This window comes from Meriones unguiculatus, chromosome 20 (assembly GCF_030254825.1).
Source record: "Meriones unguiculatus strain TT.TT164.6M chromosome 20, Bangor_MerUng_6.1, whole genome shotgun sequence".
Taxonomy (NCBI): Eukaryota; Metazoa; Chordata; class Mammalia; order Rodentia; family Muridae; genus Meriones; species Meriones unguiculatus.
The window spans coordinates 47195965-47221427 of record NC_083367.1 but is presented as its reverse complement, the minus strand read 5'-3'; the positions used below and the strand labels follow the sequence as shown (position 1 = coordinate 47221427).

Sequence of the window (25463 nt, the reverse complement as noted above, 5' to 3'; positions counted from 1 at the left end):
AACTTAAAGTTTTAAACTTTAAAATATAAAAATTTTAAACTTTTTAAAATATAAAAACTTCGAGCTGTTTTCCAGCCCACATAAATGCCCACATTTTGCCCAAAGAGGGGAGAAAACCTTATGTAGAACATCCCCTTCTTCTTCCTGACCATACAGGCAAGGAGAGTATAGAATATAAGCAATAGACCAAAACTCACTAGCTTAACTCCCACAATTATTATACGTCAATTTGAAAAAGTTTGGCAAGCTGCTTAAGCTGTGTGTATCTCAAATCCAATTTCTATGATATGTTTGACTATTACATGAAGTTTAGACTCATAGGTAGTGAACAACAGGCAACTCATGGTAGCTATGAGCTAGTATTAGTAACTCTTCCCTAAATCTCAAGGGCTAGGGACATAGGTCAACAATATACACTTGCAAGGGTCAAACAGACTTCTCTGTCTTGGGAAGTCAGGAGCCCTTCTGCTTCTGTATTGCTGAAGTTTGCAATACAGAGTAGGAAAAGGTGGTAGAACCAGGTTGAGAGTCAGTTCAGGGGACAAGCCTGAGAATCTGCCAAGTAGATGTTATGATAGCTCAGCAAACCCCAGTGCTTGGGAAGCAAGACGAGATCCCCGGGACAAAATGGCTAGCTAGATTAGCTGGGCAACTAGCAAGAACCCTGAATGATCATTTTAAATGTCATCTTGCCACAATCTTACCTTTTCAGAGTCTCAAATGAGGGACTGCCTAGATCACAATGGCCTATGAACATATCTGAGAATCATCTTGTGAACTGACATAGGAAGTCACAGCCCACTGTGGGCAAGCACCATTCCCTAGGCAGGAAGTCCTGAGCTACATAAAGATAGGAGAAGTCTAGATGAAAGCTAGCTAGCAAAGAGAAGGCAGAATCAATACATTTGTTTCTCTCTGCCCTTGACTGTGAGTAGCAACAGAAGTAAAACTAGAACACCTTATACCTCAGTAAATAAAGTAGAGAGTAACCAAGAAAGACACCAGATACCAACTTCTGGCTTTCATTCATAGACACATGCATATTTAACTGTAGACACGCACACATTCACATTTGAACACACATGCACACCATGCACAAAAAGTTGCAGAGAATCTTTCTTTAAGAGATGAGATCTAGGGAGCTAAAAAAATGGCTCAGTGGTTAAGAGCACAAATTGTTCTTGAAGAGGACCAAGTTTGGTTCCCAGCACCTACATCGGGTGGCTTACAACTGCCTATAACTCCAGTTACAGGGGATCTGACACCCTCTTCTGAGCGTCAAATACGTACATATGTATATGTATGCATGTCTATATGTAAAGATATTCTCCTGACATGATGTCACCTGCCAAGTTGTGATGCTTCTTGAAAGGTCACAAACAAATGGGGATGCCTGACCTTGGACTTCCGGCTTTTAAAATTAAAATAAGCTAAATAAGTTTTGTTTCTTTATCAAGTACCCAAACCTAAATATTTTATATGGTAAGAAAGAAATAAAAGAACTAACATATTTACTAAATTTATAATAATTAACTTATTTGGCAGACCTTTCTAAGGCTCCTGACAGGATCCTCTGAACTCTTCCAATCAATAAAACCGTACTCCAATTTTCAGAGTGCCAAAGCAAAGGGGAAATCCATAATTATGTCTTATGTCCAATTTTCTAAGAGAATATAAGGTTTCTCTAGAAAGACAAATATTTCCCTGCATGTAGATTTGGTAAAATAACTTACAAAGTCTTCTGTATTTTTTAGCCATATTTTAAATGTAATTTGAAAGCAACTTCCAGGAAATATGTGGCTTAGTTTCAGAGCTACTGTCAGAAAAGAAGCACTAATAATATAAAGTAGCAAAAATGTTTATAATTTCCAACTTTATCTAAATTATAGCCAGAATCTACTTAGTCATTTAAATTCATTTTAAATTTTAAAATATTGTTATTTCTTATTGAAAAGGCCTTCAACTTTTTTCCTTGAAAACCGAGGTTCAAGGCTGACAGGATGACTCATCAAGAAAAGCACCTGCTTCACAAGCCTAATGACCTGAGTTCAACCCCCAGACCCCCAGAAAGGTATAGAGGGAAAGAACCAATCCAAACTGTCCTCTGTCCTACACACTAATAAAGTGGCACACATATACCTACTACACAAACTACAATAAATAAAACTTAAAAAACAGAAACAAAAATGGAAGTTCAGGTGCCTGAAGCAAAATGAGCAAAAATGAGGTAGGGGCTGAGATTAAGAAATAGAAATATCGACCTAAGTCTGAGAGTGGAAGTGCAAACCCATAATCCTCAGGAGTTCAGTAGACTGAGGCAGGTGGATTCCTAAGACTTTGAGGTCACCCTGATTTACATAGCTAGTTTCAGGCCAGCCAGGGCTACACAAAACGAGAGTGCGGAAAGAGAGTAAGAGAAAGAGTAATGTGGTTATAAAATTTTAATTTAAAGTGAGAATAGACAGCAAACAGTGGACAGAAAGCTCTACTGGTCTCAATGCTAACTCTGCCTTTAGTTGCACTACACTGAGTAACACCACGGAAGCTAAGATTCCCTTTCTATAAAAAAACAATTCTCCTTCTCGAAAAAAAAAAAATTGTATTTCAATTCCCCGAAGTAACAGTGGTGTGAATAACCATCCTCATCATTTAAAACCATATTTAAAATAACTGGTCCAACTCTTAATCCTCTACTAGATTTTTCTTTTCTTTCAGGCAGGAAGATATGGTAATGCACCAGACACTCTTCTGCAAACAGCATCATCTTCCAGTTCCTGTCACTGATAATCTAGTGACTCTGAGTGACAGACTTGAAGCCAGTGTGAAGCACACCCTTTGGCTTCGCAGAACCAAACACATGCTAGTGGCTTGTCCAGGCAGATGAGCCTCCCAAAATTAAGGAAGATGAAGTCCTGTTCCACCACTATTCACTGCATGATCCTGGCCCAATCATCTCATTTCTTAAGAAAACCATAAACACCTTGACCTTAATTCAGAATCAAATAAACATATGAAGCATCTGGCAACACATGTACTAAATGTTAATTATCACCTTGAAATGCACATGTGATCATACCAGTCTTTGAAATCTTTATGATTTCCATATAGATCACAACATAAAACCCAATCCTAGCACATGATATCTACTGCCTCCATACAAGAGCTGCCTCACATACCCTTTTCATTGACTTCTAATCTCTTCACAGCTCTCAAGCTTACTATTCAAACCTCACCTCTCTCCCTGACTACAATTTCTTTACAGCCACACATATAAGCCATTCTTGGATTCCCTAATTCATGAGACCTAGCAAAGAGTAAGTACTTACTATGTTTTGTTATTGAAATCCATTACTTACTTTACTGTAGGAATAATATTTGGCTGGGGTTTTAATAACCGTAAACGATACCACATACATCTTCCATATACTTTTCTGATATTCTTTAATCGAATTTGCTCTGTCAAGAAAGAAAAGACAAGTTAAATTATTTTTTACAATGAAAGCCAAACCAGAGTTAATATCGACTGTGATATTAGACTAGTACCTTCAGTACCACTCTAATAATTTGTTAAAACATAAAGCCCTGCCTATTTACATAATCCTTATAAAAATTCACAAACTATGCTAAGTTGTCTGTCACAACAAATAATAGATGGAAATTTTAACTAAGAAACAAGTATTTTTCATGTGAAATTTTTCTAAAAATTGAAAAACTAATTTGAACCTATGATGTCTTGGTCATATAATCAACTGTCTGAGTACCTCTCTCCTATTCTCTGATTGTACAGAACAAAAAATATAAAAAAGTTAAAATATGGTCTATTTACAAACCAAGGAGAAACAATAATTTCACGTATGGAAACAATTACCTGATAAGATATATTCTAACCAATAAGATTCAGAATTTTATCTACTGAAAATGTAAAACTAACAGGATTTGCAGTTAACATGAAAATCAACTCATAGCTTAAACAACAGTGGGCAGTAAAATCCAGTATCACAAGCTTTAATTGTTTTATGTTAAACTGGGAAAGTAGGTCAAATCTGTAAGAAATTAAGACAAGTTTGTGTAAGAGTTGTGACAAAAGTTATTTTGGTCACTAAGAAAAACTGCAATTCAATTAAAAATTTTAACCAAACTTAAAATGTCATGTACTGTTTTACTACACTTTTTTGATTAAATAACACCTCCCTTGATTTAAACACCATTTAAAGGGCTGGAGAGATGGTTCAAGAGTTAAGAGCGTGCCTGTCAAGTTCAAAGGGGCTGTGATGAAGCTCTTCAACAGCAGTGCACCTAAGGACAGCATATCAAACCATGAAAACAAAAAGACATGCTCAATTCCCATAGCACCTAGCTATGATGCCTGGAACATTCCCAACAAAGTTGGGATCATGGAACCTGAGTCCAGCTGGGTGAACTTTGTTTTTTTGTTTTGGTTTCTTGAATTGTTATTGTTGTTTACCATATTTTAAAAATGTATACGAAACTGAAATGACACAACATGACACAACATGTAAATGACACTTACATGACACAACAGGTAAGTAAAACAATTTGGCACACAGTGCCAGTGTGAGGTATTCAGTAGGTTAGGGCACTGACCAAGCCTGGCAATCTATGTTCCATCCCTGAAACCCATACGGTGGAGAGTAACCCCTCTAGGTTCTCCTAACTTCCATGTGTTTCAAGGAGTGAATATGCATGCATAAATAAATATAAATTTTAAAGACTTTGGCACATATCTCTCATGTACTTTAGAATTCTTAAATAGCACGTTGGGAGCTGAACTGGTGGCTCATGGGTAAGACTACTGGCTGTTCTTCCAGAGGCCCCAGGTTCAATTTCCAGCACCTACATGGTAGCTCACAATCATCTGCAGCTCCAGTCTCAGACACTTTCTTCAGTCGTCTGTGGTCCCTTACTGATGCTTTTCAAAAGAGTATCAGTCTAACCAGTCAATCAGTCTAGTATCAGTCTAATCAGTCAAGAAATACAGACTATCTCTAGAAGCTGAAAAAGGTCACCAAATTCTACTTTAAGGTCTCCAAAAGGAACAGCTCCAACATCATTACTTTCTAGTAAAACCCATATGTACTTCTAGCATCCAAAACTTTACAAAAATAAATCTGTGCTGTTTTAAGCCACTGTATGTGATGAATTGTTACAAAAAATTATAAAACCTGACAGACTACACCAAGTGACCAGTGAATAATGCCAGTAAAAGAGCAAACTGAAATTATGCCACCTGACAAAATGCAATGAAAAGAACAGGTTCATCACATACAAAAATCTGAATCTAATATGAAAAAGCACCAGCCAATCCAAATTAAAGTTCATTCTATTAAATAATTAGCCTATAATACTTAAAGTCAGGGGAAGATAAAGAACTATTCCAGACTAAAAGGAGGACTAAAGAAACATATCAACTAAATGTGATGTATAGTTCTGAATCTGAATTTTTTGCTACAAAGAACATCACTGAGACAAGTGACAAAACGCAAATGGGGTCTGACAGTACAATAATATAATGTTAAAATTTTCTGATTTTCATGGTTAAATTATGAAGTTAAAAAAATACCACTGTAAAATTTTAATCTGCTTTTCATTAAGTTTCAATAGACTTTCATTTTCAAGTATAAAACTGAAAAAAAAAAAAATGATGAAGTCTATGTACCAGACAGCTTGATCTAATTAAAGAAAAAGTTTCTCCTAACGTCCCTGGCCAAAAGAACATATGCATGGTCTTCAGCTTCGCAAAATACGTACCTACACCTTACAAGCCATGCTCTCTGACCCTAAAAATAATATCATAGCCTTTTAAAGGCTATTCAAGTCAATCAGAAAATATTATAAATTTGCAGCACAATTAAAATTCACAGAACACATTCCAAATTTGTATAGTGATCTCAAGTCAGAGAAACGTATGCTTTTATAAGTTTAAAAAAAAACAACAACACATTTTTAAAGATTTATTTGTATGAGTGCCTTGCTTGCATGTGTGTCTATGTACCATGTGTGTGCCGGGTGCCTACAGAGGTCAGAAGAGGGCACCAGAATCCCCGGAACGGGAGTTATCAGGTGGTTGTGAGTACCATGTAGGGGCTAGGAATCAAACCTGTGTTCCCTGCAAGAACAAGTGCTCTTAACCACTGAACCATCTCTCCAGACCCTAAGACATGGTTTTTAAAGAAATTATACATTTATAGAAAAGAAAGCAAGTTTTTCCTTTATAAATACATAATTATGAAAAAGGACATAAAGCTAATTGTTTTTCTAATTCTAATTCTGTCCTGGATTTTCTGGTTTTGGTGGTGGCTAAGTACATAAAATATATTTTGATATTGAAAGTGTAAATTTTAATGTCAAGTTCCACAGGTTACATTCCAAATGCCTACTCCAACAATAGAAATTCACTCATTGTATAAACTTCTGGTGTGTTTAATTTTGGGTGTGGTTTTTTTGTTTGTTTATAAGGTGTTTTAATAATAAACTTTCTAAAATTAAATATATATGTGAAAACCATCTACTGTTATAAGCAAGCTGGCAAAAAAAATCACCTAAATAAAACACTCAAAAAGACCTGATTTCATTTTTTGTTAAAATAAGTATGAGTACATACTTTGATAATTTAAAGACTATAAAAAAACAAGAATTTTTAAGACATACTGTATATAAAGTACTAACCTTAAAAAGAAAACAATACATGCAATTTAAGCTTTTTAAAAGAAAAGTGATGCATCACTTTTTTCTAAATAGTAATTCCTTAAGCATCTTCTAAATCTTAGGATATCCAGAAAATACTAATAAGAAAAAAAGACTATATTCAGCACTCCAAAAAGTTTGAAAATTGTCAGTTTTCTAGTTATCTGACGTCTCTCTGCATCTCACTGACACTGTATTACCTCACCTGGGCAATACCTATTCACTTTCTACAGTTTTTTTTAAATCAATTAAAAAAAAATAGGTGTGATGGTTTAAATGAGAATATCCCTATAAACTCAGATGGTTTGATACTTGTTCCCCAAGTGATGGGACTGTTTGGGGAGGCTTAGGAGGTGTGGCCTTGTTGGAGAAGCTATGTCACTGGAGGTAGGTTTTAAGACTCTAAAGACTCTCACACCATTTTGAGTTCATTCTACTTCCTGTTTAGAATTCAGGATGTAAATATTCAGCCTCCTGTTCTAGCCTGCTGCTTGTTGCCATGCTTCCCCACTAAACAGACTCTGAGCCCCAGAACCATAAGCCAAATAAACCCTTCCTTCTATAAATTACCTTGATCAAGATGTTTCACCACAGCAATAAAAAAGTGATCAAAACAGACAAGCAAGGTTTTCTACAAGAGTGGTTTGCTTTTCCAGAATGTTTGAAAAAAGGGAAAGCATAAGCTACTACAGAGTAGAAAATGGAGAATCTTCCCTCTAGACCACAGATAAAAATGATACAGTCATTCTAACCACAGAATAGAATAACAGAAACTAAAGGTCTAAAGGTTCTTTTACACCTTTTTTATTTTTTTCCATTACATTCTTATTTGGAGGGTTGTTGTTTGTTCATTTTCTTTTTTTGGTTTTTTGGGGGTTCTTTTTGTTTGGTTTTTTTTTTTTTTTTTTTTTTTTGGTCCTGGCTGGTTTAGAACCATCTGTATATGGAAAAGACAGAAGTGCCACTAATAACTTGCTTACCATCCCCACCATCCAGTATACAATCAGATTAATTTAAATGAGAATGCAGATTTGGTTAATCTACTTGTACAAATGCTGACAATGGAGAAAAGAGCATAGGAGAACATTAACTTCTAGAGTACAACTCACAAGAGTAGTATGAGGCTACACCACCAACAGAAGGGTTCCCAATTCCTAGGAAACTTTGACAGAGTGCAAACTAACTGATACAAAGCAAGCAGTTCAAATAGATAAGAACTAGTCTGTCTTCCTAAAGCTAGTAACTGACTAGACAGCAGCATGTAATTATACAATATACTCAACTACTTTAACTTTCTTTCCTTTTATGGTACTAAAACAAGTACTACAGAGCAAGCTCTTTTAGCTTCAACATTAATATCTTGAAGTCATTAATATCTTGAATTCTTTGTCAATGGCTAGCCTATACACCATGGTTTATCATAATATATTAACAGCTAGGTGCCAAAAGCACTGGGGTACGAGATGGCTACTGGCCAAGAGCACTTACTGTTCTTGCAGAGGACTTGGGCTCAGTTCCCAGCAAGCACATGATTGATGGCTCCAGGTTTTACATGCAATGATGCAATGACATACACGCAGGCAAAGCACAACACAAATAAAATAAAATGGGGGTGGGGCAAAACACCATTCCAGACACTATTAAATGCTACCTGGGAGATAAAATTGCCTCCAATTTTATCCCCTTCTTTTTGCAAAGAGTTTGTCAATTAAAGATGAATGGTAGGGCTTGAAAACTGAAGACAGAGAGAAGACAGAAAGATTGGTTTTAAAAAAACAAGGGTTTAAGAAACAATCTCTTTTTAATCCTCCAAATAAAGAGAATCTTATTATAAAATATCTAAAAAGCCAAATATCAACAACAAAAGGCCTGAAGAAAACCTAGGATAATCCTAGTTAATATTTGTCTGCCATTTTTTTGCATGTCATCTAAAGACAAATCAATAACAGACACGGCATAATTATCCCTAGGGGTATATTCTCAACTTTAAGAACTGGTTGTCACTGTAAGCAAATTTTGTAAAAACCACTTTAAAAATACCATGACTAGAGCTGGAGAGATGATTTGTCAGTTAAAAGCACTTTTTGCTCTTACAAAGGACCTGAGATCCGTTCCCAACCCACATCATTCCAGCTCCAGATCTAATACCTTTTCCTGTGGCCAGCCATACACATGTGCACACACACACAACACGCAACACACAACCACACACATAAATTTAAAAAAACACACAATGTGTGGTTATAGTAGAGGGATCAAACGCATATACTTACTGTAATATAATGCTATATTTACCACTTTAAAGAAATTTCCAGTACCACATTCAAATCCAAAAGCACTATATCCCTAATACAAATGAAATCATTTTCTAGATTTAACACAGGGTCTCAGGCAGCCCAATCCAGCTTCAAACTCACTTTTGTCCTGTCTCTACCTTCCAAATATTAAAATATGTGCCAACATGTGTGGCTATATATTCTAAGAAACTGTTAGGTAACTCAAAATAGCTCTAAAGAGCCAAGCACTGAGGTATTTGCCTAGAACCCTAAATAACCAGGAGACTGATATACAATAATCACTAAAACCTAGAACCTAGATGATCTAGAAAGACCCTGATTAAAAAAAAAAAAAAAAGGAATAAAGAGACTGGGGCCAGAGAGATGGCTCATCAATTGAGAGCACTGGCTCTAAAAGACTCAGGTTCAATTTCTAGCACCTAATATACATAGCATTTAGCAATCATTTGTATATAACACTAGTTCCTAGTTCCAAAGTATCCAATGTTCTCTTCTGGTCTCTGCCAGTACTAGACATACATGTAATGTGCAAAGATATACATGCCAACAAAATATCCACACACATAATACAAATTTAAGGAACAAAAAAAGAACCATCCAAACAAACAAAAAAACCTTTGACAGTAACATTGACTATACTGAGAACTTAAAAATATTAAGAAATACAAGAAGATGAGTCCTGGACAGATGGTCAGTGGTTAAGAGTACTTAATGCTCTTCCAAGAGACCAAGGTTTGTTTCCTACCACTTTTTTCTAGCAGCTCACAACCACCTAGAACTCCAGGTCTAGAGGACCCTAGGCCTTCTTCTGGCCTCCAAAGGCACCCAGACATATGTGGGATACACTAATTCAGACAAATAAAAGTAAATAAATATTTTTCTAAACCCTGTGCTTAACAAGAACAGTAAATCAGAGTATCACTTTACTGCCTACAACTCTTCAATAGCTCCCTGCTGCTCTAAAGATGAAATCCAAGCTTCTTACAGATTCATCTAGGTAGGAGACCAGTTCTGACTCTTCATCCCAGACTATTTTCCTCATGGGCTACATCTCTGCCACTTTAATCTGCTTTGTTCTTAGAACATGTCAAACACTTTTCTGTCTCAAAACTTTCATTCACAATTGTTCCCTCAGCCTAAAATGGGCTTTTCTCAAGCCAACATACATCAAATGACTAGGCTCCTTTTTGTCATTCAGTTCTCAACTGTTGGGAAAGTTTTCAGGATGGCCCATGAACACTAACACAGCACTTATTAAGTAGCATTTGGATGGTTTACATGTAAAATGCTAATTACCTGTTCCCTCCCAACTCCCAGGAAGTAGCTACCATTGCAAGACGTCTGTATAGTTCACCCCTTGGTAGATGGTATTTAGTATTTGTTAACTATATAGATTACTTCATTTAGGCCTTTCAATGAGGCACATAACATTAAGCACATTGGTACATACTGCTATAACTACTATGGGTGCTGCCAATTTTTAACAGGGAAGCATCAAGGTGAACAAGAAAGCTGGGAATCTTGGTGGAGGATTTGTGACCATCACACAGAGCAAGATCATGTGACTTCTGAGGTAGAGAAAATTTTGCACCAAAAAAAATTTGAAGAACAACTCCAAGACTGGTTACAAATTGTTGCCAATAACAAAGAGAGCTATTAGCCGTGGACTTCCAGATTAACTAAGACTAAGGGGAGGAAGAGGAAGACTAAGATATGTTGGTCTATAATGTTTTGCATGAATTCATAAATAAAATTTAGTAACAAAAAATTAAGCTGAAACAACCGATTATATGCTAAAGTCAGGTGAAACAAAGTTTACCCAACAAATGGTACCAAAAAATAAAATGCAAAAAGTTTCTGAGCTGCAGAGTGGATTAAGGCAAGATAATATATTCCATTTGGTAAGACAATAAAAAGCTTGCTCTCTCAGGCATCAAACTGGGAAGTGATATGAAATCTCAGAGGCAGAGCGTGCTGAGAGATCTTTAAACCACTAGGTGCATGCCCTAGAAGAGATGATGGGACCAGTCTCACTCTGGCTTCTAGAGTGAGTTCCAAGAAGCGCACCTTCCTCTATTACATACTTGGACAGCTACCATGAAGCTCTCTTATCAGTCAGCGCTATGCTGTTTGACTTTCAACCTCCAAAACATTTAGCCTGAGCTACAACACACACACACACACACACACACACACACACACACGGAAAGATTATTTTACTGTGTAAAAAATAATGAAGGAATAATAACAAGAAAACTTCTTCAAAACACACACAACTTTTATATTTTCCACATGTAGTCGGTAGAACAGGGAATCCTGATATTAAAAGTCAACCAGCATGCACAAATCACCATTTATCTTTAATTAAATGTGTTTGTGTATGGGTATGTAGTTATGTACATGAGTGCATGAACCCACAGAAGCCAGAGGAGAACATCAAGATCCCTTGGGAGCTGGAAACAGGTGGTTGTGAGCTGCTGAATGTGGTGCTAGGAAACAAACTTGAGCAAAAGCAGCAAGTGTACTTAAAACTGTAGAACCATCTCTCCAGCCATGGAATCACCAATATTTTCATTTTATTTAATTAACTGATTTGTTTATTTGGAGACAAGTTCTCACCATGTAGTACTGGCTGCCCTGGAGCTTGCATGTTGTCCAGGCTAGCCTCATTGAAATCCACCTGTCTTTGCCTCCCAAGTGCTGGGAGTAAAGGTGTGTACACACCCCTGACTGGCAGGAACCACCACTCTTAGGCAGCCAATATTAAAACCAATTTTGACTCCTCTACACTCAGGACTTTTGGGGGCTGGATATCTATCTTACCTATAAATACCTTTTCTCTTTACGTCTGCCTAAAATGTATTAAGTACTATATAAACATGTGTAAAAGCCAGGCGTGGTGGTGCACTCCCTTAATCTGAGCACTCAGGGAGGCAGAGGCAGGCAGATCTCTGTAAGTTCAACTCTTGGGATGAGATCCAAAACCCTCCTGCTCTTACACACTATACAGTCTAGTGGATTAAAGAAATAACAATAAAAAGTAAATACAGCAGAGGAAAATGGGAGTAGGGAGAATATCACAATTTGATAAAGGGAGCTCAAAAACATGTCTGTGAAGATGACATCTGAGCAAAGAAAAAGGGGACAAAAGGAGGTAATGTGGCTACCCAGAGGAAAAGCACTGCAAGCAAAGCAATCAGTAACATGGAAAGGAAAGGGAGGGAAAGAGGTTAGTGAAGCTCCAACTGGGAAAAGGAAGGGATTCACAAGGCACTGAGACAAGGCTTCATCAGCTCACTCATTCCACCTTTCAGAGAAATTTTTACACAACCCTGGACATATGTGTATAAAATAGGTATACTGGTCAAACATTCACTGATGAATCATAAAATTAAAAATAAATTTTGGCATACACATTATTTTTACTATTTCTTAAAGAAGAAAGCAATCTGCATAGTAATGAGATGGATTTGCTTGTTTATTTTTAGTCTTGGCTGAATATTTAATACTACAGGACATACAGCATTTTCAATGTTATTTGAAATCTTAAATTTTTATAATCATCAATGCTGATAAATACACTTTGCATAAATATATACTATGAAATATTTAAGGCCATTTGAGAAATTGCTGGAAATTCTATGCTAATCCCAAACCAAAATTCACTTAATGATTTTTTTTTCCTCAAATGAAACTCAAGTCAACTCACCAAAGAGCAATTTTAAAAATCAAACATTCCAGGAGCAGGAAAGATGGCTCAGCAGGTAACAGTGCTTCGTGCTCATTCAGCAGACTTGAGTTCAATTCCCAGCATCCATCAGGCTGCTCAGAATTGTGCCTAACTCCAGCTCCAAGGGGTCAGACACCCTCTCTGGCCTCTGTGGAAGCACACATGCATGTATGCACACACACACAAATAAAAATAAAATAAAATTTAAGCCAAGCATTCTGGACTAGGTAGATGGCTTAGTATTGAACAGCACTTGCTACTCTTCCAGGGAACCCAAATTAGGTTTCTAACACCCATACAGTGGCTCACACCATCTAAAACGTCCAGATCTGATGCTCTTCTGGCCTCCACAGCCACCAAACACACATGCATATAAACATACACAGATAAGCACTCATCTATACAATATAAAAACAATAAATCTTAAAAATATATTCTAACAATGCAATCCAAAGACATGCTGAGGAATGAGAGTGAGGAGTACTGTTTTCCATAATTAAATCATTATACACCTCTAAAAGCAGAAATCTTGTATGTACAGCTAAGGACACAGCATTTACAAGAGTTCTGATTATGAGCTGAGGTGTTGCAGGCAGTATGAACCAGCACCACACAGCGATGTGTTCGGAACCAGGGCTACAGGCAAGTCCAGGTACACAATGCCACTGAGTGGTGACAGAAAAGCCTTGGATTCATTTTTCATCTGATTTTGAATCAAAAATTAGTCCCAAATATTTAAATGTTTAAAGAGTTAAAGCCATTAAATTTCTTATTAAGAATTAGGGAAGCAGAAGTCACTTCAAGCCCATTAAGAAAACTACAAGAATTTGTAAAACAATGAGGCCACTGTGGAAAATAGTCTGGCAGTTCCTCCAGAAGGTAAATATACGATGTGACAAGCAATTCTCCTAAAAACATTCTCAAAAGAGCTGGTAATAATCGAGACACATTGATAGTTTCTGACAGGGTGTGGGTGGGGAAATCCTCAGTTTGTTTTAAGGGGCTGGCCACTGTGAGTTTAACCAAGTTGAGTATATGAGCAACACAAACTAAACTTTTTTTTAGGGGAGGGCCTACTAAGAGGGGATACCTGGGAAGACTGTGAAGTGTGATGGGGTGCATGAAGTGAAATTCCCAAATAACCAATAAAAATACGATGTTGGAAGAAAAAAATCTAAACACCCTGATATACACCACTGCTCACTGCGGCACTATTTGCAGGAACCTAAGAATGGACAGTTTTAGGAACTCTTCAATAGACAACAAAAGGGAGAATATTCTGATGAAATATTATTCTGCCATAAAAACAACTGAGTTTTGATAACGTTAGAACGTACAGGAACATGAAAGCTTAAAAAGCTTAAGTGAAACAAGTCAGATACAAAAATTACCTAGGATTGTGTGATCCTACTGCAGGGGAAAAATATCCCAGGAAAGGCTGCACTTCAAGCAGCATGTCCTTTACATTCCTACTGCCACCGTTTCCTGTTTGCTCTCGTTTCATAAGAGCCTACTGATTGGCACACAGTGCAGCTGCAAAAGTGACTTATAAACTCTTCAGCTCAGCACACAAGAGCTTCAGGACTCCAGTTGTGCTTTCTCACGTTTTCACTTGATGAATCGAGGTTCCAACTGATCCCATGCATTCTTAACACTAAGGCAGAAGGACTGCCCAAGTTCAATACCAGCCTGGGATGCAGAGTGAAAGCTTCTATCAAGCCCTGCCACATAAAACCCACCTACTTCATAAAACCTTCTCTGGGGGCTGGAGAGATGGCTCAGCAGTGAACACACTGGCTGCTCTTCCAATGGACCCAGGTTTGATTCCCAGCACCCATATGGTAGTTCATACCTGCCTATAACTAATTCCAAGAGACTTAGAGCTCTCTTCTAACCTCCATGGGCACCAGGCACATACACACATGCATATACATATATGGAGACAATACACATAGACACAAAAATAAATCTGAAAAACAAATTTAAATACTTAAAACTTTCCTAACCTTTAGCTTGCTACTACTACCCCAATTTGAAGCAAATACTTTATCCAGCCAACCTCCACAGCATTTATTTCTACTCCTCTTACATTCTCTTTACGGTGCTCTGGATATAACAATTCAAGCATCTCAATCTAATCCTCACACATCCCATGCAGGTTATCCAAACAAGGCTATGTATATTGCGCTCATCAATCTATTGTTTTCTGTACCTACTAATGTCAACCAATGAATACTCAATAACTACTAGATTGAACTAAATGAGTAAAAACCAAAAGTTGAAAATATCTGCAATCTATGAGAAAATTGTTTCATCCATGACAAAAACATAATCCCAAACAGTAATGAATATATATATATATAATTTTTCCTGAGTGTATGAATAAGAACTTTGTAGAGAACAATGTAACAAAGAAACAATGTAACCTTGGCATACATGGTATAACATTTCTCACTGATAAAGAGTCTAGTAATGATGGGAAATGATTTTTTGCCTTCTGTTTTTTTTTTTTGTTTGGTTTGGTGTTTTACATTTTTATTTATGGAAGGCGGTGGCATATGAATACGCATGTGAAGTTGGAGAACAACCTGCAGAATTCAGTTCTCATCTTCCAGCATATGGGTTCCAGAAACCAAATTCAGATCATAAGGCTTGGTGAGCTATCTCACTCGACCCAGGAAATGGTGTCTTTTCAAGACAGGGTTTTCTAAACTGTGTAGCTGACTGTCCTAGAATTTCCTCAGTAGGCTAGGCTGACTTTAGACTCAGAGATTCTCTTGCTTCTGCCTCGTAAGTGCTGGAATTAAAAGCACACACTACCACCAACTGGTCTTTATGACTTTCAAGCCGTATGTTTCAGTTTCCAACCAATGAGATCTCTGCCACCACAGCCCAGCTAAACCCAGGAAATTTTGAAAGTGACATCTGAAGGCTGGGCACAGAGAAAAGAGGACTCCGAGTGTTCTTGCTCTTGCGCGCTCTCTCTCTCACTCTGTGTGTGTGTGTGTGTGTGTGTGTGTGTGTGTATTAATTTTCTTTGTGCCTGAATAAAAGGTATGGCCTCAGAGAATAAGGGACATAGCTTTAATCCCAGCACTCAGGTGGCAGAGGCTGATGGATCTAAGTTTAGGGCCAGCCAAGACTATAAAATAAGACTCGCAAAAATAAAAAGACAAAGGGAGAAGGGAGAGCCCCTGGAGGTGTGTCACAGTAATTAAGAGCACTTACTCTTCTTGCAGAGAAGTTCAGTTACCTGCACCTACAACAGGCAGCTAAAACCACTAAAGCTAACTCCAGCTCCAAGGAGACAACTTCCTCTGGCTTCCCACATATATACATATAATTTAAATTTTTTTCATTGGAGAAAATTAACCTAGTCTTTAACTTTTCAGTTTGTCCCAAGATTAAGTATGTATGAAACTGAACCTTTAAATAAAAGCATTTTTAAAACTTACTAATCCAATGTTTATCACATCTTTGGAGCTTGAATGTGCCTTAATTCCTTTCGCCACCAAGTTCCCGGCTGGTTTCCTTTATGCATGTAGGCTACATGTCTGGTACCCAACCCCTTCTTGTCAGGACAGAAACCACAGGATTTTTTTTCCCTAAACAATCACACATTTCTTGGATCTCTAATGTCCCTTCAAGATCTTGTTTAAAATTATTATATGATCTAAATTAAGTATATACATTCATAAACGATACTGCTTTGAGGGGCTCGAGAGATGCTCTGCAGTTAGGAACATTTGATTCATTCCTCTTACCAATGACCTGGGTTGCAGGCCCAGCACATGGCAGCTCACAACTGTTCTGAACACAAAGCTAACACCAACCAGCTTTTTTTCTAGTTCTAATTTAAAAAACAAAACAAAGCCTGAGCTAACCAAACCTGCTATTAAAAACAAGGGAGAATGGAGAGAAGCTCTGCAGTCAGAGCATTTGGTGCTCGGTCAGGGCCTGGTTATGACTCCTAGCACCCACATGATGGCTCACATCAACTTGTAGTCAGGTTCCAGAGAATCCAATGCCCTCTCTGGCCTCGGGAAGCACCGGACATAACCATTAGGTACACAGGCATATTACAAGTATGAAGCCCATAGACCTTTCCCTTTTTTTTTTAAATGTCCATCCCAATCCTTTTCACTACACTATGCTGATCACCAAGTAACTTTCAAGGGACCAGAAATCAGTGAAAGGAAAATAAATATATAAAATATCAACAATCCAAGCTATCATAGAATTTTTTAATCTAGTCATACTTCTTAATCCTAACATCTCAATGAAATAAACTGAGATGGACTCTCAGTTCCTTCTAGTTTCCCAAACCATTCTCCACTACGCTCACAAAAGCAAAACCAGTCAGGTGTCACTGCTCTACTGTTTCTAAGTTAATAATAGGACAAGGAATAAACCCAAAATGGCTCACTTGGTCCAAAGCACCAATCACATTTCAAAGCCTCACCATTTATTTACAGAACACCGCCTTTGCAGTCCTTTCCCTACTTAGAGACTGCTTTTACTTTTCAAGATCCATCTTAAATCACCTTTTCCGCATAAAACGCTTGCTGAAGCCCCAAAACAGAAATACTTCTGCTCTCCTTCAGCACTTTCCACTTGCTATATTGATATTATAATAATGTGCGATTATTACTTAATTAAAGGAGTACAAGGTAGCAGCTAAAAGAGAAGCTTTGGTATAAAACTAATTAGGGTCCAACATTCAATCTTACACCTAACAGCTATGGTTTGAGGCAAGTGAAATACCTACTTGAGGTCTCAGTTTTCTCATACAGATAATTCTTACATTTTTTCCGAGTACCATTCAAAGCGCACTTCACCTTAAAGTAAGCACACCTCACCTTAAAGTAATAAAGAGCTGAGGTGAAAAAGGCTGTAGTTCTATGTAACTCTGTCTGAAGGAGCAAGTGGAGACTGCCCAAAGTAAGACTATTTCTACAATTATCCTCACAGAGAATTTGGAAGATGGGAGAAGCAACATGTCTTCCTCACCTAAACAACTATACTGGCAGAATTTGTTTTATACAACTGTTTTGAAGGCTTGAAGGATGGCTTCAAATTAAACTGACTAACTTGCCAATTTTGGCCTTAGCCACTACTTCAAGTCCCCAGAGCAAGTCACTATTCAGGTGTTTCTGGAGCAGCTTACAAGACAAATAGAGGACCTAATATTAAAAACAAAACAAAACAAAACAAAACCTAAAAACAAAAAACAAAACAAAAAAAAAACAACCAAAAACCCTACCAATCAGTTCTGTCAGTTATACACAAAACAATCCCTCACAGTAGAAACATCCAGTCTCCAAGTATAGCGTATTTCCTGGGAATGGCCCATGTGTTTGGCCACAAATTATCAGATTATCTTTCCTTTGACTACACGGGATGACATAAAAAACAGTGACAAGTAAAGTTACAACTGAAGTAAAATGTATAGAACTGTGAACAAGAATGCGACAGATCAGAGAACTCAGAAAACTTTAACATAAAACATCATACACCAAAAGCAAGAATAATGTTCAGTGGGAGTTTAAGTACAATAAAATCATCCCTATAAAAGAAAAAAGAACAACTTTTGTTCTATTTCTTCATGCTTTTTGGTTTTTAAAGTTATATTTCAGTATTAGATGAGGGACACATGTGATGTTAGGTCTCAAACTCAGAACAAATGGCTAACAAAGGTTAACATAGCAAAGCAGACCTGTCCTCCAGGCTCTCTCAGCATCACCAGTACCTGTTTCAGGAGTGAGCTATCCTGGCTTGCATACCCTGACCCCCTACCCTAAACTCTGTAGCATCATGTTCTCATTTATATTTTTCATTCATGTGGGTACGGCCAGAAGAAGGTGTTGGATCCTCTGGAGCTAGAGTTATTGGTGGTTATAGGTGCCGGGAATGAAACTGGGGTCCTCTGCAAGAACTGCTGAACAATATATCCAGCCCTTTATAAAAAATTTTATTATAGTGTGTGTGTGTGTGTGTGTGTGTGTGTGTGTGTATGCGCGTGCGCATGCGCACGTTTGAGAACCATGGTGCATATGTAGATTTAGTGGATAACTCGCAGGAGTTGGTTCTCTCTTTCTACCATGTGGGTTCCAAATATGAAATCCAAGCTATCACGCCTGGCAGCCAGCACCAGTAGAACCATCTCTCTGGTCCCCTTTGTGCTTTTCTGTACTGGGTATTTGCAGCTTAAGAAAAAAAAAACAACACAAAGACTGGGGGAGGGGGGGTTGTGCAATTCACAATCCTCTTGTCTCAGCTTCCCAAAGGCTGGCCTTACTACAGGTATGCACCATAAGCCAGCTTATAACCAGTTCTTGATTCCTAGGGCAAGTTACTACTTCCACCCTGAGGAAACGAAGATTAGTTCAGAGTTAACTAAAATAGAGACTAGGCTAGATCTTAAACCTTTTCTAAAATAGATGTTTCCTATTACAGTACTAAAGGATAAAAATGGACAACTACTCACATCCTCAAATAAAAGGTGACTAACTTATTTGAGAGAAGCCAAGTCAATAGAATTAATTTTTTAAAACATTGTACTAATCTTTTCAAACAATAAAGAAACCTGAGTATTTAAGTAGTAAATCAAAACAATGTGTAATAACAGTATCACTGCATGTCAGACACTGTTCTAAACACTTCACATAAAGCCCAGTTGACTCTCCACTCTAATTCTATAAAGAGACTTCTCTGTCTCTATTTTACAACTGCCCGCGCTGAAACACACCACCCGTCTAAAGCATAGCAATCTGCCACACCAGGTTTCAAAATCAGGCAGTTTTGAAAAACGAATCAAAAACTAACAAACATTGGGGCCGGAGAGATGGCACACAGGTTAAGAGTATATACACACAATTTTTTTTTTTTTGGAGGGGAGGTGATGCATACCTTTACCTCCAGCACTTGGTAGGCAGAGGCAGTCTAATATGAGTTCAAGGCCAGCCTGGTCTGCAGAGCAAGTTTCAGGACAGCCAAAGCTACACACAGAAACCCAGTTTCAAAAAACAAACAAACAAAAAGTACGTGTGCTCTTCCAGACTTCTGGCTGGCTCCTATAACCTACAATGGCCAGGTCACCACTACCTGGTAATGCCTGCTTTAGAGGAATCAGAATCCTTGCTCTGTACTCCACAGGAACTCACCCTCACATCACCCTTACCCCACCACCACCACACACGCACACACACACCATTAAAAATATATCAAAATAAACCTTCCAAATAAATAAAGAAAGAAATAGGCTGAGCATGGGTGATGGCACAAAGTAGGCAGTGCACACACAAAGTCACAGGATGGTATTTATGGAAAAAACAAAGGCAGAAAGTGGCTGAGGTGACTGCAACTATTTCAGATTCTTAAGAATGTCTAAAACACTAAAGACTCCAATCACAGCATAATGGTAACTACTCTGGAATCTTCTAATGGTTAACTACAATCATTTATGAACTACATATAAAGTTATCTCTGAGAATGGAGAGAGGCTCAGAAGTTAAAGGAGCACTTGCTCTTACCGAGGGCCTGAGTTCTATTCCCAGCACCCACGTGGTGGCTCAGTACCACCACACACAACTCCAGATCTTGACTTGCAGATTGATGCCATCTTCTGACCTGCTGAGGCACCAGGCACTCACAGAGTACTCCTATTGACATGTACACAAAACACTCATACACATAAATCAAAGTAAAACTTCAAGAGCCGGGGCACAGGCCTTTAATCCCAGGATTTGGGAGGCAGAGGCAGGTGGACTCTGTGAGTTCAGGTCTGCCTAGTCTACAAAGCTGCCTAGACAGCCAGCCTTGATATACAGAAAAACCCTGTCCTAAAACACAACCCTGCCCCCACCAAAAAAGTCAGGAATTCAGGCAAACAGGGAATGACTGTAGGAGTTGTACTGACAAAAGTCAACTTGAGTTGTCTTTTACTTTCAACCAGAACTTTAAGCACTGTTCCGTAAGTCATTCATAGCTTTGTAAATCCAAAGGACCAAGACAATGATTCATTTTGAGTCTATTTCTGACATTGTGTATATATGCCAGTGTCTACGTGTGAGGTTAGAGGACAAGTTTCTAGTCACAGTTCTCCCAATGAGGTCCAGGATAAAACTCTAGGTCAAGTTAATAGGGGAAGTGCTTTTACTCACTGAACCAAGTCTACGGTCCTGAATTCTGGTTTTCTGTCTGCTTACTGGTTTGGTGTTTTGTTTTTTTTGGGGGGGTAAGGGGGGGAAGCACATAACTAAACAAATATACTACTTACTTCCCAAAATACCTCCAGCAAAAGCCCATTTCAAGAAAGTTCTAGACATTTTGTTATAAAGTATCAGTATGTAACACTTCATTCCAGCCTGATAAGATAAGCGTAGCTGGAGACACCTGTATGTAATTTTCCTGTGTAGCCTCTGTTGAGAATCACTATCATAAGGAAATCTGTACCCTCCATGCCATCACTTTCTCACATAGATCCATTTTATTCAACCTATTTGCAAAAAGCCAAGAGGACCTTTCACTACTAAAAGGGTTGATTAAGGATATGTAGCCCAACACAAAAGACTAAAATCAATGCAGAAAGATCCCACTAATAATGTTTAGAAAGCAAGTTCAATTGCAATATCAAATATAGCAAAGACTAAGCTATTTCTATTTTTCCAAACCCTAAATTTCACAATCTGTTAAATGGCACTACAGTTTACAATGGATTCAAGAGCTCAATAATTCCAAGAAAGCCAAGCAGAAATAACTGTGAACTTTAAAACTGAAAGCCCTATAATGAATACTTTAAATTTTTAAAAAGTTAACATGGAGCCAGGTAATGATGGCGCACATGGGAGGCAGAGGTAGGTGGATCTCCAAGTCTGAGGCCAGGACTACACAAAGAAACCCTGTCTCAAAACAAAACAAATTAACAGAGGGAAAACCCTGTCTCAAAACAAAAATTAACAGAGGGTAAAGGTGTTTGCAGCCACCCCTGACTAAGATTGTTCAAACCCAGAGGGTAGAAGAAAACTGTCCCAAAAGTTCTCCTCTGCCTACAAACATACATAAAGTTTAATTTAAACACTAACATATTACCAATAGCTAATGAAATCAATGTTCCAAAAGAAAAACATGACTATTTTCTAAATGAGATGAGCAAAAGCTATAAAAGCAGCCACACAACATGATGTCCAACAAGTCTGTTAATGATGCACAAAGCATCCTTCTTAATTTCCACATGAATTTGAGTTAAGACCAAACAAATACATCAACATGTGTATATTCACTAGGGCAAACCTGAAGCAGAGCTGGATGTAAAGAAGAAACAAGTTCCAACAGAGTTCCTGTGTATTTTTAACCTAGCAATATGGAAACGAGCTTTGAAGCTAACCAGCGTTCCAATGCAGTCTCTGTCATACAGGAAATTTACCCAACCCCCAGTATCTTGTCTGTAAACTGAGGCCAATATCAGTCCTTACCTCACTGCATTGTTTTGGTTTTGTTTGAGACAGGGTCCTTCTGTGTGACCCCAGCTCGTCTCTAATTCTGAGTTCTGCTTGTCTATGCCTCCCAAATACTAAGATTAGCGGCATGTACCACCATACCAAGTTCCTCGCCATATTTTAAAGAGTTTAAAAACTAACACTGGAAGGCCATGACTTACCCAGTCAAAATGAATTTCTTTCATACTACTGGCACTCTCCAAAGACCCCCCTAAGGAAAGGGGCAAAGAACATCTTACATATGATGTTATCAAACAAATTTTGTTGTCTAAAATTATCATTAAAAAATCACTTTCAACTTACGAATCTCTGCAATCAGAGGAGCTTCCAATAATACCCAACCAATCTACCCACTGTACCGATACAGTTGTCCTCTACACAACCAACCACACACAGGAGGTGATAAGGGAACACAGAACTACAAAACTTTTAGTAGACCCTCCCTCTTCGTTGTTTTTGTTTTCTCCTCCTCCTTTAATCACTCAATATGGGGGCCTACAAGCTCTCCTGTAGAGGTCAGAGGACTACTTCAAGGGTCAGCTTTTTCTTTCTACCCTGTGGTTCCAAGGTCTTAATTGAGCTGTCAGGTTTTGGGGCAAGGGCCTTTACCTGCTGGTCATCTTGCTGGCCTATTTTTGAGATTAGATTTCAGGTTGCCAGACTGGCTTTGAACTCACTATGTAGCTGATGCAGGTGGCCTTGAACTCTTGTTCATCTTGCCTCCACTTCTCAAAGGCCTGGAATAACATTTGTGAGCCACCACAGTGGGCATGGGTCTCTTCAACTTACGAAATCCTGAAAGAATGGCTTAGGTGTGCAGTCAAGAAAAAACATTTCTGTATTATGACACCCAAAGTTTGTACAGCCAACACCCAAAAACCAGTACTATCTAAATGCACTTAAAAACACAAAACACAAGCGTCAGAAATGCAAATTTCATAAACCAGCACTGACTGAGAAACCAGGGAGGCTAGTAACTTTGGGTAAATTGTTGCTACTCAAACTTATTGTCAAATGTACAAAAGAGATGCTTGCTCTTTATCCTAAATTTACTTAGTTCTATTGTGTAACTAAATAATTTCATAGGACATTTAATTCAGTCATCAAAGTGTTCTGAACTTCACTGTTAATTTTTCCCAAGATACAGGTAGACAATCTAGATCATCACCACACCCAACCTAAAAGCAACTCAGCAGACACAGAAAGCTTTTCCTCAGCGCTGTTATGCCCCAAACGTACTAATTAAGGTTACCACCACCAGAGATAACCCATTAAGTGTTGGCAGTCAGTGCCATCAGCTTTAAGAATATCTCGTGCCATATGTCTTAGAATCTAACATTACAATCGACACCTAACATGCCGTGAAACTGTATGAGGTTGAGTTCTGACACGATGTTTTATGTGAAAAGACTCAAGAACTAAAAGCAAATGGAATAGCGACTCCACAACTACGTCCTACAATCCTTCATACTTGCACTTTTCCCGTCGTAAACAGGAAACTCCAGAGAAAAGGAGAAAAACCTATTTTTGCTTTTATGAAAGGAATAACGGCAGCGCTTCCAACCCCCACGATGTGATTGAACAAGTGAAAAAAAAAAAAAAAAGCAAAGGGAGGAAGTGACGGGGGTGGGCTGCTGGTGAGCTCACTTGGAAGCCCCAAACATGCCACCCAGCTCAGAGCTGCCCCCGAACATCTGTAACAACAGCTGCGGCAGGGACGCCAGGATGAGAGAGAAGGAGGGCGGCGGGAGCGGGGGACGAGGGGCTACGCCCGCACGCTCGGCGTTCCCCCTCGGCCAACTCTCCCCTCGGCCCCCATTACCATCCACCCCGGCCCATCCCGCTCCCTCCAGAAACAACACCCGACAAAAGCTGGGGCGGGGAAGACAAAGGGGCAGCAGGCGAGGGGCGTCCGGAACAACGCGGGACGAGCCCGGGCTCGACTCCCGTGGACCGTGCAGGGGCAAATCGCCGCCGAGCTCCGGCCCCGCGCACGGCGGCCCTCAGGCCCGGCCGCGCGGGACGCGGGGCAGCACCGGCGGCCAGGACGGCGCGGCCCGGGGCGTCCTCCCGAGCGCGCCCGGGGCGGGCCGCCGGCGCGACTCACCCGCATTCTGGTCTCGCGGCCAGAGGTAGTAGGTGGCGGGGATCACGATGAGCCCCACGAAGGAGGTGAGGAAGTAGAAGAAGGTGTTCCCGCTGTCATCGTACTGGAACTGCTGGCCCGCCATGGCTCCGCCTCCTCCACCACGCTCCCCTCACCGCCGCCGCCGCTACGACCCCGCGCTGCGCTCCGGCTCCCGGCGCCCCGGCCCCGTGTGGCGTAGCTCGGACGCCGCCGCCGCCGCCACCGCCGCCACCGCCGCCGCCGCCTCTCCTCCCCACCCCCACGCCGCTCTCACGGACACGCCGCCGCCGCCGCCGCGGCCGTCGCCAACTCTCGCGAGAGGAGCTAGTTCCCGCCCCACGCGGCTGTTCCCTCCCCGGCCGGTTCCTCCACACGCTCGCTGAGGGAGACGTGGCGCGCGCAGCAGAGAAACTCTGTTGGACCCCGCCCCCTCGCCGCGGGGCCCGCCCCCAACTTCCCATAGGCCCGCCCCAAGGCTCCGCCCCCTGCTTCCGGGGTTTTCTTTTCCCAGCGCCCTTCGCCAGATTCCCGGAGCGGGTCCGGTGGGTCTGGACCGTGGCTTCTGAACCCAGCGGTGCGCAGGGGCGAGCGTCCTGGGTGCGACTCGAACCTGAGCTATTGCAGGCACGGCGAAGTCGCCCCGCCTCTCTCTCCCTCTCTCTCCTATCCATCTTGATTTTCCCCAGCTTCTGATCCTCTCCTCCAAGTGAACCTTGTGAAAACAAGTACCACGGAGAGTACAAAGCGGGGATTGTTTTTGTTTTTTTTTTTTGTTTTTGTTTGCATTTGCAAAGTGATCGTTGCTACTTTGAAAACTGTAGTGTACGCTGCATCCATTTTGCAAAGATTCCTTAAGCCTGCACAGGTAGTTTCCTGAGAGTGCCCAAGTATTTGGAGCCGCCGGTTCACTAATGCTTTCTGTGATCATTTGTCCAATTGTCAGTAAAGACCCCATGGAATGAAGCAAAGTATGTGTTAGTGGTTCTCAAGCTTCCTAATGTCGCAACCCTTTAATGCAGTTCCTCATGTTGTGGCGACGCCTGGTTCACGCCTGTGATCCGAGCACTCAGAGAGGCAGACGCACACAGATCTCTAAGTTTCAGGCC

The 25463-nt window shown here is 39.7% G+C and overlaps 1 protein-coding gene across 2 annotated transcripts in view; it reads right to left on the bottom strand.

Moving 5' to 3' along the window:
* Sec63 (SEC63 homolog, protein translocation regulator) overlaps positions 1–24617 on the bottom strand; it is a 67257-nt gene extending 42640 nt beyond the window's left edge. The window contains exons 1-2 of one of the 2 annotated variants that reach the window (XM_021644371.2): positions 24337–24617; positions 3357–3456 (exon numbers count right to left, since the gene is read on the bottom strand). In XM_021644371.2, the coding sequence (XP_021500046.1) occupies positions 3357–3456; positions 24337–24460 (224 nt within the window). In that variant the 5' untranslated portion in view covers positions 24461–24617. The remainder of the gene's footprint in view (positions 1–3356; positions 3457–24336) is intronic. The other variant, XM_021644370.2, reaches the window with a different exon arrangement.
* Between the last annotated feature and the right edge of the window lie 846 nt (positions 24618–25463).